Raw genomic sequence first — 13,197 nt, forward strand, 5'->3', positions numbered from 1 at the left:
GTGTGAGGCTGCTGCGGCGCAAGGAGAAACTGAGATGCCCGATGATTTGGCCGCAACGCCAGGGCCAAGCTGGGCAGAGGCAGACCCTCAGCCCATCGCGACCGTTTTTCCGCGACGCTGGAGTCACCTGGGGAGGAGATGCTAACGAGGACGGAGATGAGTCGGCTGACTCGGAGCTCCTGCTGTCTAACGACAGCGAGGAGGAAGATTCCACCTCCTTGGCTAGCATCAGCTGGGCTGCAAAGCCCTCGGCTACCGGCGAGGTTGAAAAACCGACACCGTCGTCTCCCCTGGATCTCGACATGCAGGACATGTGCAAGCGCGCAGCCGCTAGGCTCAACATCCCGTGGCCCGCCATTCAAACAGAGGTTGTAAAGTCTCGTTTTGACGGTAAGAAATTGCCGAAGGCGAAAAAGACGGGGAAGCATGTGTTGCCTGTTTTCCCTGAGCTACTCGATGAGATAGCGGTGACGTGGAAAGCAAAACCTTACAGCGAGAAACACCCCATCGTGGGGAGCTCCCTGCTGGATTGTGAGGGGATGGAGTCTATCGGCCTCCGCCGGATGCCACAAGTGGAGCCGTTGGTGGCGAGCCATCTTCACCCGAAGACGTCTCTGTCCTCATCGGCCCCATCTCTCCCTCCCAAAACAGACCGCTTCCAGTCTAGCCTTACAGATAAGTGCTACAAGGCAGCGGCTCTGTCAGTAAGAGCCCACAATGCCTCTTCTATGCTAATGGCTTACCAAGCTGAGCTAGAAGAGGACATGACAGCTAACACAGATACCACAGTGTGGGAAGAAATCTGTGTTATAACTGACCACGTCCTCCGCCTCCACAAGGTAGCCATACAGGCTACTGGGAGAGCCATGGGCCTCATGGTTCTTCAGGAGCGAGCACGCTCACCAACCTGATGACTAAGGAAAAAGAGGAACTCCTCGACACCCCTGTCGTCCCTCACGGTCTCTTCGGTGCGGCTGTTACATCCATGCAGAAGAGATGTGAGGAGAAAAAGAAAGATGATGAGGCTCTGAAACTCTGCCTGCCGAGGAGGGCCCAGCACGCCACCCCAGCAGCGCCGCGCCAGTCATTCGCGCAGGCAGCGTCTCGCCCGGTCCCCGCTTTCAGGATTCCCAAAGTGCCTAAGACGCAGGCAGCCCCCCAGGCTGCCGGGGCCCCTAAGAATCCATGGACTCGGAAGCAATCTCCCCAGGCCAGACCTCAAGCGGCCCCTCCTCCTCACCCCGCTGCCGCGATCGTGAGGAGGAAGAAGCGGCCGGCCTGACAGCCTCTCTTCTAGGCGGGAGCGAACCCAGTTTCCCCCCTTCATGGGCCACCCTCCCGCCTCCCAGCTCCGTTCCAGAGCAAGTTCAACGGGACATGTTCCACACAGAGTGCTTAACTCGGGCCGGCGTTCCTGTCACCGGACCCGCCAGAGGGAAAGAGAGCCAAAGTTCGCAGTGTTGTTTCACGAGCACTTCTCTCATGCATTCTGTATTAAAAAAGCCCCGACACGTGCATCCAGGCAGTTTGCCAAGGGCGGCGCTGTCTAGTGTTGCAAAACACATGAAAAAATCAAACATGCTGAAAAACGGAGCACCGTCTGCCATAACGCAGCCCGTGGAGACTCGCGTTTCCACGGCTGTGATGATGCAGATGAGCCCGTCACCTCGCTCGCCTGTCTCTCCACATGAAGAGCTGGGCCACCTGCACTCAGTCAGCATGGGTGCTGAGGACATTGAAAAAGGGCTACAGGCTGCAATTCAGTGTCGCTCCACCACAATTCAAAGAAATTATTTACTCTCGTGCTCCGGGCGAGTCTGCCAGTTTTCTCCTGGAGGAAATTTCCACCTTGAGAGACAAAGGAGCTATAAGAGTTGTCCCTCCCGAGGAAATGCACAGCAGATTTTATTCAAGGTATTTCCTTGTGCCAAAGAAGGGGGGGGAGGGGGATGAGAGCCATTCTGGATCTCTGTGCCCTGAACCGGCATTTGAGGACATACAAGTTCAGGATGTTGACGCACGCCTCGCTGCTACGGTTTGTACGAGCGGGCGACTGGTTCACATCAATCGACCTGAGGGATGCTTATTTCCACATCCCCATATATCCCCCACACCGAAGGTATCTGAGATTTGCTTTCCAGGGGATGGCATACGAGTTTGTAGTCCTGCCTTTTGGTCTCTCACTGAGCCCAAGGGTGTTTGTGAAATGCACCGAGGCAGCAGTGGCCCCGCTCAGGAAAAAGGGCATTCGGGTGGCCACGTACATCGACGATTGGCTGGTGGCAGCCCCAACCCGCCAGGGAGCGACTTGTCACACAAATGCTCTCATACACCATCTGGAGAGTTTGGGTTTCCAGATAAACGTGGAAAAGAGCACATTGACGCCAACTCAATGCATTACTTTCATAGGGCTCAGCCTAGACTCCCTTCGGGTGAGGGCTTTTCTGTCCCCGGAGAGAACGGCGGCCATACAGTCATCCCTTCCACTGTTTCGCAGAGGCAACACAGTGACCCTCAAACAGTGCCAGAGGCTGCTCGGTCTGATGGCTTCTTCTCTAGTGGCGATACCACTGGGACGCCTGCACATGAGAGGCTTTCAGCGCTGGGTGGGCTCGCGGGGACTGGACCCTCACCGAGACGGCCACCGTCGCGTGAGAGTCTCTGCAGACTGTTCACTCGCTCTCCACGAGTGGAAGAGGCCAGGTTTCTTGTCTCAGGGCGTTGCCATGGGGGCAGTTTCAGCCAGGAAGGTGATTTCCACAGATGCCTCTCTTTCCGGCTGGGGGGCCACCCACGAGGGCAGAACAGTGAATGGGGAATGGGGCCCTCACATGCGCTCCGCCCACAGAAACTGTCTGGAACTGCTGGTGGTTCACCTGTCACTAAAACACTTTCTCCCTTGGCTGAGAGGTCATCATGTTTTAGTGAGGTCGGACAATTCCACCGTTGTGGCCTACATCAACAGACAGGGGGGTCTGGGGTCCCCCAAGTTACACACGCTGGCACACAGACTGATAGTCTGGAGCAGTGTCCACCTGCTGTCACTGAGAGCAACTCACGTGCCGGGGATCTTGAACTTTGGAGCAGATCTTCTCTCCAGGGGCAACCCGCTGTATGGGGACTGGAAGCTTCACGCGGAGGTAGGGAAGCAGATCTGGCTGCGATTCGGTCAGGCGACCGTGGACGTTTATGCATCCAGGGAGAATGCTCAGTGTCCCCTATTTTACTCGCTGCACGATCAGAGAGCTCCACTCGGGGTGGATGCTCTAGCTCACAACAAAATTCACAATATTGGACACAGTGGGGACTATTAATGTGATAGCTTACCTGTGTGGCAGTATAGTTTAGATAGCTGCTCTAAATTGTGTTGGTACATGACAATGAAGAAATGAACAGTGGTGGAATGACTTCCTTAACTCAGGTACAGCATTTTCAGAAAAAACACGTACTGTAATGAAATGTATTTCTCAACGCTGTGTAATTCATTAGTGAAAAGTTAAATGTTATTAAGAAATTGAGGGTTTTGTATCCATTTTTTCTAATATTTTTCCGTGCGGGTATTTATAAATTTACTAAATATATATATTGAGAGATTTTAATTTTTATGAATGTTATCACATTCATATACTTCCTGTCAGTCTGCAGAATATGGTTCCCCTTCTGGACGGCCCAGTGGAAGGTGGAGCTCCAGCCAGCTCCCAGCAGCAGTTGCAGGAGCAAGAGAAGCGTATTGAGATCTCCTGTGCTCTGGCTGCTGAGGCCTCTCGTCGTAGTCGCCTTCTCTCTGGTGAACACTCTCACCACATGGCAGCATCACATGGCACCTGAGTCCACCACACTCTTTCAAAACTAAGTCATGACATAGACAGGACCACAGTGGCACAATTGCTCTCTGTGTTTTAAAGCCCTGACTGGTAGCTGCTTTTATGTGCATGAACTTATATATATATATATATATATATATATATATATATATATATATATATATATATATATATATATATATATATATATATATGAATAAAAGATAAGATAAGATAAAACTTTATTAATCCCTCGGGTGGGTTCGTCTGGGAAATTCGGTTTCCAAAGGCACAGCACCGACAGAAGTTACAATACATATACGCACACACACATATATAAATACAGAGACATATATAAATAAAATATACGAAGGGGATAAATAGAATAAATACGAATAAAAATAAAAATACAAGTGAATTGCACATTTAAAGTATTGAGGTCGATTGCACCGTTGACTATTAACAAAAGTATTGCACAGTGAAGTGAAGAGGCACTACAGCTTAGTTGTTCCCCCCTCCTTTGTCCTCCTTTTCCCCCTCCCTCTCCCCTCCAGAGAGGCGTTAAACAGTCTGACGGCGTGTGGGACAAAGGAGTTTTTAAGTCTGTTGGTTCTTGTCTTTGGGAGAAGCAACCTGTCACTGAACAGACTCTTCTGGTTGTTTATGGCCGTGTGCAGAGGATGCCCAGCATTGTCCATAATTGTCCAGCAGTTTTTTTAGTGTCCTTTTCTCTGCCACTGTCACCAGAGTGTCCAGCTTCATGCCAACCACAGAGCCAGCCTTCCTGATCAGTTTCTGTAGCCTGGATGAGTCATATATATATATATATATATATATATATATATATATATATATATATTAGGGGTGCAACGATACACAAAATTTACGGTTCAGTTCGATACTTTGGTGTCACGGTTCGATATTTTTTCGATACAAAAAAAAATGTTCATGCCTTTTTAATTTGTCATTTATTAAAATTATATATATATGTATTTTAACTCAAAAGTACAGTTTTTAAATGTAATGTTGCTGAAACAACAAAGTAATAAAAAAATTAATCTATCTGATCGAGGAATCACTCCTCTTTGGAAAAGAGAGTTTATTACAGAGAAATGGCTCTTTTCAAAATAAAAGCTATACTATACGCTTCTTCTGGGGTATACTCTCAGCAGCATATTAAACATATCAGGTCCCCATAAGGAGAATCGTGTGCTAACGGCTGTCTAAATGACTCTGGTAAAGTTTGTAGCATGCGTGCTTGTTGTTTTTGTCTGCTTCCACTTGTCTTTGCACTAGGATGATGTTGGAGTAAATGTGCAGTCATATTCATTGTGTTCCCACTAGTGCTGTCAGCGTTAATCTGAAATGACGTTAACGTCACAACACGGCAAATCTCCGTTAACGAGCTACCGCGGATCGCCCTGTGCGTGGGGCTGGACGGCATCAACACGTTAACGAACTAACTGCGCTAACGCACTAGTTCCCACCAATTGAGCATTGCGTGGCACATCCAACATACTGTTTTACTTTTGTCCACAACGCGCTTACCTTCAGTGTCATACTTCACATGAAAACCAAAATAGTTCCAAACGCCAGATCTGAATTAGGGTGGGGGAGGTTCAATTTGCCATATTAGAGAGCTTAACTTCTGTCTCGCTAGCTTGCTCTGCGCTCAGTGAATCTGCGTTTGACTACTCCGCCTAGGCTGCACTGTCGAGCACAGATCCACTGAGCGCTCAACACAGACAGCATCGTCAGAAGGAAAGTTGATCAAATAAATTTAAAATGTTGTATTGTTCAATACATATGCGTACCGAACCGAAAGCACTGTATCGAACGGTTCAATATCGATACGAGTATTGTTGCACCCCTAATATATATATATATATATATATATATATATATATATATATATATTACTATCAGCTTCATCCATCCATCCATCTTCATCTGCTTTATCCGAGGCCGGGTCGCAGGGGCAGCAGCCGAGAGGCCCAGACCTCCCTCTCCCCAGCCACCTCCTCCAACTTATCCGGGGGAACACCAAGGCATTCCCAGGCCAGCCGAGAGATATAATCGCTCCAGCGTGTCCTGGGTCTGCCCCGGGGCCTCCTCCTGGTGGGACATGCCTGGAACACCTCACCCAGGAAGCGCCCAGGAGGCATCCTGCTCCTTTCGATGTGGAGCAGCAGGCTCCTTTCGATGTGGAGCAGCAGCGGCTCTACTCTGAGCCCCTCCCGGATGGCCGAACTTCTCACCCTATCTCTAAGGGAGAGGCCAGCCACCCTTCGGCGAAAGCTCATTTCTGCCGCTTGTATCCGCGATCTCGTTCTTTTGGTCACTACCCACAGCTCGTGGCCATAGGTGAGGGTAGGGACGTAGATCAACCGGTAAATTGAGAGCTTCACTTTTACACTCAGCTCCCTCTTCACCACAATGGACCGGTGCAGCGTCCGCATTACTGCAGCTGCAGCCCCAATCCGTCTGTCGATCTCCGGCTCCCTTCTCCCATCACTCGCGAACAAGACCCCGAGACACTTGAGGCAGAAACTCATCCCCGACCCGGAGTGGGCACTCCACCCTTTTCCGGCTGAGAACCATGGCCTCAGATTTGGAGGTGCTGATCCTCATTCCCGCTGCTTCACACTCGGCTGCAAACCGTTCCAGTGCGAGCTGGAGGCCCTCACCCGATGAAGCCAACAGAACCACATCATCCACAAAAAGCAGAGATGAGATTCTGAGGCCACCAAAGCGAAAGCCCTCCGCCACTTGGCTGCGCCTAGAAATCCTGTCCATAAAAATTATGAACAGAACCGGAGACAAAGGGCAGCCCTGGCGGAGCCCATCACCCACCTGGAACGAGTCCGACTTATTGCCGGCAATGTGAACCAAGCTCTTGCAACGGTTGTATAGGGATTGAATGGCCCGTAGCAATGGGCCAGACACCCCATACTCCCGCAACACCTCCCACAGGACACCCCGAGGGACACAGTCAAATGCCTTCTCCAAGTCCACAAAACACATGTAGACTGGTTGGGCAAACTCCCATGCACCCTCAAGTATCCTTGAGAGGATAAAAAGCTGGTCCAGTGTTCCGCGACCAGGATGAAAACCGCATTGGGGCGACCGTGGCTCAGGGGGTTGGGAATTGCATCTGTAACCGGAAGGTTGCCGGTTCGATCCCTGGGCTCTCTGTCCTAGTCGTTGTGTCCTTGGGCAAGACACTTTACCCTACTTGCCTACTGGTGTTGGCCAGAGGGGCCGATGGCGCGATATGGCAGCCTCGCTTCTGTCAGTCTGCCCCAGGGCAGCTGTGGCTACAAACGGTAGCTTGCTTCCACCAGTGTATGAATGTGAGAGTGAATGAATAGTGGTATTGTAAAGCGCTTTGGGTGCCTTGAAAAGCGCTATATAAATCCAATCCATTATTATTATTGTTCCTCCTGTATCTGAGATTCGACTAGCGGACGAAGTCTCCTTTCCAACACCCTGGCATAGACTTTCCCAGGGAGGCTGAGGAGTGTGATCCCCCTGTAGTTGGAACACACCCTCTGGTCTCTCTTCTTAAAGATGGGGACCACCACCCTGGTCTGCCAGTCCAGGGGTACTGCCCCGGATCCCCACGCAACATTGTAGAGGCGTGTCAACCAGGACAACCCTACAACGTCCAGAGCCTTCAGGAACTCGGGGCGGACCTCATCAACACCAGGGGCTCTGCCACCAAGGAGTTGTTTAACTGCCTCAATGACCTCGCCCCCGGAAATTGGCGACTCATCCCCAGACTTTGCTTCCTCCTTGGAAGACGTCTCAGTGGGATTAAGGAGGTCCTCGAAGTATTCCTTCCACCGCCTGACAATTTTCTCAGTCGACGTCAGCAGCACTCCGGCAGCACTATACACAGTGCAGGTAGAGCACCGCTTTCCCCTCCTGAGATGCCTGACGGTTTGCCAGAATCTCTTCGAGGCAGTCCAAAAGTCTTTTTCCATGGCCTCTCCGAACTCCTCCCACACCCGAGTTTTTGCTTCAGCCACTGCCCAAGCCACATTCCGCTTGGCCTGTTGGCTGCCTCTGGAGTCCCACAGGCTAACCAAGCCCGATAGGACTCCTTCTTCAGCCTGGTGGCTCCCTTGACCTCCGGTGTCCACCATTTGGTTCGGGGATTACCACCACGGCAGGCACCAACCTCCTTGCGGCTGCAGCGCAATGTAGCAGCTTCGGCAATGGAGACGCTGAACATGGTCCATTCGGACTCAGTGTCCCCAGTCTCCCTCGGAATGCTGTTGAAGCTCTACCGGAGGTGTGCGTTGAAGCTCTCGCGGACTGGGGCCTCTGCTAGACCTTCCCAGCACACCCTCACTACGCGTTTAGGTGCACCGGGTCTGTCCAGCGTCCTCCCCCGCCACCTTATCCAACTCACCACCAGGTGGTGATCAGTTGACAGCCAGCCCCTCTCTTTACCCGAGTGTCCAGAACATATGGTCGCAGGTCTGGTGATACGATTACAAAATCGATCATCGACCTACGGCCTAGAGCGTCCTGGTGCCACGTGCACTTATGGACAACCTTATGTTCGAACAAGGTGTTCGTTATGGCCAAACTGTGATTTGCACAGAAGTCCAATAAAACACCATTAGGGTTCTGATCAGGGAGGCCGTTCCTCCCAATGACGCCCCTCCAGGTCTCGCTGTTGTTACCCATGTGAGCACTGAAGTCTCCCTGCAGGACAACAGAGTCTCCACGTGGAGCACCTTCCAGCACCGATGACAAGCGCAGATGACAGTCGAGACCCGTTCCCCGACCCTAAGGCGCAGGGAACAAACCCTCTCATCCACCTGGAAAAACCCCAACGTACCGGCAGCCAGCTGAGGGAATATTAGAATACCCACCCCAGCCCGCCGCCTCTCACCAGGGGCAACTCCAGACTGAGACAGTGTCCAGCCCCTCTCTAGGAGACTGGTTGCAGCGCCCAAGCCATGCGTAGAGGTGAGCCCGACTATATCTAGCCGGTACCTCTCAACCTCACGCACTAACTTGCCCACCAGAGAGGTGACATTCCATGTCCCTATTGCCAGTCTTGGCAGCCGGAGATCAGTCCGCCAGGGCCTCTGCTCCTGGCCGCCACCCGGCACACAATGCACACTATGGCGCCTCCTGCGGGTGGTGGGCCTGCGGGAGGATCTAAAATTTTAACCTTCTCATCTTTACTTTGCAAAAATACAGAAGAAATGTGTCCTTGAGCGTATTCAACTGTACTTGTGTTACTTTGCAGTGTCTCAAATCACATGAAGCCCAGTCTGGAGCTTCTTTGATGCTCCATGTCTGAGTGGAAAGAAATCACTGCTCTGTTTTGTTTTACATTTTCACCTTCTGCCCGTCTCTTCTCACTGCAGCTCAGTGTGCCTCCAGTTCTCCAGTCTCCCCAACAAACATAGTTTCTCCCCCTTCCTCGGCTGACTTTCCCATCTCAACCCACACCATGAAGGTGTGATTCTCACAAGGTGAGTCTCTATTAGCAGCATAACCTTTCCACCTGTCCTTTTCAGAAGAACGTCTTCTTACATTACTCTCTGGTGCTGTTTTTGTGTGATATCTCCCAAATGATATGACTATTTATAAGGATGTAGGTTTTGAAAAGTCGTAGTTATGTTCACAATGTGGGCAAGTGTTCCCTCAGTAATATCACAGTCTTGATGCTTATTTTATTAATTTACAACATCATAAGAAAAATGACATGGTTATACAGAAAAAGTATAACCATTTATTACCCACGATAAGCTATCTTTGCCTCTCTTATAATTTTCTTTTATTCCTCTTTTAGTTCAAGCCCTGGGCGCTGTTAAGGTTGATGGCGCATCTTTCTGAGGATTGACTCAAAAAACTGGAAAGTCTCAGAAAATGGAAAAAGAAAGACCAAATTTTTACAACAAAATCATTTAAATGTGTCAAATTAAATTTCTGGGAGGTAATAACAATTTGAAATCCAAAAGAATGGGGTAAGACTCATGAACTCAAGACTCCTCCTGTTATATATGCACTGTAATGACAAAGGAACACTTCAGATTACTTAGCATACTTCTTTTTCTTTTAGCTCAGGATATATCCTACAAAGTAGAAATTACTGGAAAACTAACAAGGGAACATAGCATATAAGAAGCTCTCGCTGAAGATCAACTATGAAAAAAAGCTACAGAGAGTATGAAGAGAGACAGTTTCTAAGAGTGTGATGTAAATGAATCTAAAGATGCATCTGGGCCCTGAAAGCCAAAGTTGAAGAACCAACCAGCCCAACTACTGGCCTGTGAAGCTCAGTGAGGAGTGAGGCTATGGATATTTATTCACACTGGTTGAAGTCTTTGGAAAGTTTCGTGTAACAGAATCACATTTTCTTTACGGTCAGATGCTGTGTAAAATGCAAATAAAAACAGAATGTAATGATTTACAAACAAATTAATTACGTTTATGAAAACGGTACAAGAAAAACTATATATATAATAAAAAGGAGAAATTTTTTTGAAAAGAAGAAGCTCCCATGTTTGGTGTAATTCATTTCATAATGCACCAAATGTTTACAGTGAGTGAAGTAGGACCTGAAGTGGAGGCAGGCCATTTTAGGACCTGGACATGTTATCAATGCTGATACAGTCCAAGGATTTGGCAGAAAAGCATGTGTGATTGAGAGCATGTTGCTGTATAAACTTGTACACATATCGTTGCATGTAAGTAAATTCACATTTGCCTTCACAGATGTTGAAAATATCTATACCATGCTGCACCCTCAAATTGTTACTGATGCTGGCCTTGAAGCTGTGCACCAGTGACACGCAGCAGCTTTAAAATATGTTGCTGCTTTATGTCAACATTTGATATGGATCTTTTGTTTTTCTTTACATTTTATACAGCCTACCAAGAGCTGAACACAGATGCCGTGTAGTCATGTACCCTTCGTAGTGTTACAGGTTTATCTCTGAGCACGATGTCCGGGACGCTGAAGAGACCTATAACCTCTGTACATTGAAATAGCCATCTGACTGGTGTGGGTACTGTACAGCAAATATTGAGGGATGTTGAAAATTTATGTAGCTGAAATCTGGTGGAAACCAAGATAAGTTGTTGTATATGAATGTAATTTAAATTGGACTCACATACAGGATTGGTAGTTCTATTTTTAAGAGACATGATTACCTCAACACAGACACATACTGCATTTGGTTAAATGGCTTTGCACTTAACATCAAATTGAGTAGGAGTTCCTCGATGACTTTTCCCTGTGATTGTGTCACGTTTATAGGTATGTGGATTGTTTGTTTCTCTAGATAATGATATGCTGTATATGGGACAATAGAAGTGACCTTAGAAGAGCAGTTTGGTAGTTTGTTATTTAAAAGAGGTTCTCTTTTGTGAAACACTGGCATTTCATCCAATAATGCAGAGCCATAACATTTTATTTGCTTCTTGTACTGTACACACACACACACACACACACACATATATATATATATATATTAGGAGTGCAACGATACACAAAATTCACGGTTCGGTTCGATACTTTGGTGTCACGGTTCGATATTTTTTCGACAAAAATGTTCATGCCTTTTTAATTTGTCATTTATTAAAATTATGAATATATATTTTAACTCAAAAGTACAGTTTTTAAATTTAACCCTAACCCTTGTGCGTGTTTTTTATTTTGACAGCGATTGACAGAGAAATGTCTTTTTCCAAAATAAAAGCTATACTATACGCTTCTTCTGGGCTTTATTCTCAGCAGCATATTAAACATATCAGGTCCCCATAAGGAGAATCGTGTGCTAACGGCTGTCTAAATGACTCTGGTAAAGTTTGTAGCATGCGTGCTTGTTGTTTTTGTCTGCTTCCACTTGTCTTTGCACTAGGATGATGTCGGCGTAAATGTGCAGTCATATTCATTGTGTTCCCACTAGTGCTGTCAGCGTTAATCTCGTTGAAATGACCTTAACGCCACAACACGGCAAATCTCCGTTAACGAACTACCGCGGATCGCCCCGTGCATGGGGCTAGACGGCCAACACGTTAACGAGCTAACTGCGCTAACACACTAGTTCCCACCTATGTAATTGAGCATTGCGTGGCACCAGAGTTGGGCAATCTGTAATCTGATTACTTTTTTCAAGTAACGAGTAAAGTAAGGGATTACTATTGCAAAAACGGTAATTAGATTACCGTTACTTTCCCGTAGGAACGCTGCGCTACTGCGTTACTAAAACCGTGATTTTTTGCGAGAATGTCTCACGACAGTGACGTAAGCGAGTGCGCCGTTAGTGACAACAGCTGTGTGCAGATCAACAATGGATCACATATCGATTGTGGGAGAGAGTATGAGCGTGCAGCGTTTAAAGCGTGGAAGTACTGACCGTACTTTGAGTTTGATTCCATAAAAAGTGACAAAAACATTAGCGTACATTGTGCGTGGGAAGAAAACTTCTTTTTACAGCGAAAAAAACCCCTAAACTTCCAAGCAAGCACCGAGTAGCTACGACGTGATGGGAAACTCACAGAGAAAGTCACGGATTCTTCAACTGACCGCGGCACACCTGCACCAGGGTAAACCTCCGCCTACCGCAGTCCTGCTTTACAGGTGAAAATAGAGCAACAGGACCGCTGAGTCTTTGACTTTATTTATTTTCTGCTGTGTTTTACTTGCATCTATTTGAAAGAGTGAGTGTAAACACAAAAAATATTTTATTTTATGTGCTGGAATGTGCAGAAAATAGGTTTAAATGTTAAACTAATTTATTCAAGTCAGAGAATGTTGCATATAATTAAATTTTTGCTTGATGCATAAAGTTAAAAGATTAAAACTGATAAAACAAGTTTAAAAAAGAGACTTTTCCATTTGATTACATTTTGTACTTGTACATTTTTTGGACTGAAAGATCTATCGCTTTATCACCTCTTCAGGTTGTAAATCGTGTTTTTAAAAAGTAACTGAGTAACCAAGTAATTAATTACTTTTGAAAATAAGTAATCAGTAAAGTAACGGGATTACTTTTTTGGGGAAGTAATCAGTAATTAGTTACTGATTACTTTTTTCAAGTAACTTGACCAACACTGCGTGGCACATCCAACATACTGTTTTACTTTAGTCCATGACGCGCTTACCTTCAGGGTCATACATCACATGAAAACCAAAATAGTTCCAAACGCCAGATCTGAATGAGGTTCAATTTGCCATGTTGCAAGGAGAGCTTAACTTCTGTCTTGCTAGCTTGCCCTGCGCTCTTCTTTCTGCCTATGCTGTCTGTGTTGAGCGCTCAGTGGATCTGCGCTCGACAGTGCAGCCTAGGCGGAGTAGTCAAACGCAGATTCACTGAGCGCTCAACACAGACAGCATTGTCAGAAGGAAAGTTGATAAAAT

At 47.4% G+C, this 13,197-nt stretch overlaps 1 protein-coding gene across 1 annotated transcript in view; it reads left to right on the plus strand.

The window, feature by feature from the left end:
* Positions 1-12,748, plus strand: part of plekha6 (pleckstrin homology domain containing A6) — a 71,102-nt gene extending 58,354 nt beyond the window's left edge. The window contains exons 22-24 of the mRNA XM_085457927.1: positions 3,639-3,787; positions 9,194-9,301; positions 9,622-12,748. Of these exons, the coding sequence (XP_085314053.1) occupies positions 3,639-3,787; positions 9,194-9,291 (247 nt within the window). The 3' untranslated portion in view covers positions 9,292-9,301; positions 9,622-12,748. The remainder of the gene's footprint in view (positions 1-3,638; positions 3,788-9,193; positions 9,302-9,621) is intronic.
* The last annotated feature ends 449 nt before the right edge of the window (positions 12,749-13,197 follow it).

The sequence above is a fragment of the Copadichromis virginalis genome, linkage group LG5 (assembly GCF_057382275.1).
Source record: "Copadichromis virginalis isolate Kocher_CV1m ecotype Utaka linkage group LG5, C_Virginalis_male_GT1.1, whole genome shotgun sequence".
Lineage (NCBI taxonomy): Eukaryota > Metazoa > Chordata > Actinopteri > Cichliformes > Cichlidae > Copadichromis > Copadichromis virginalis.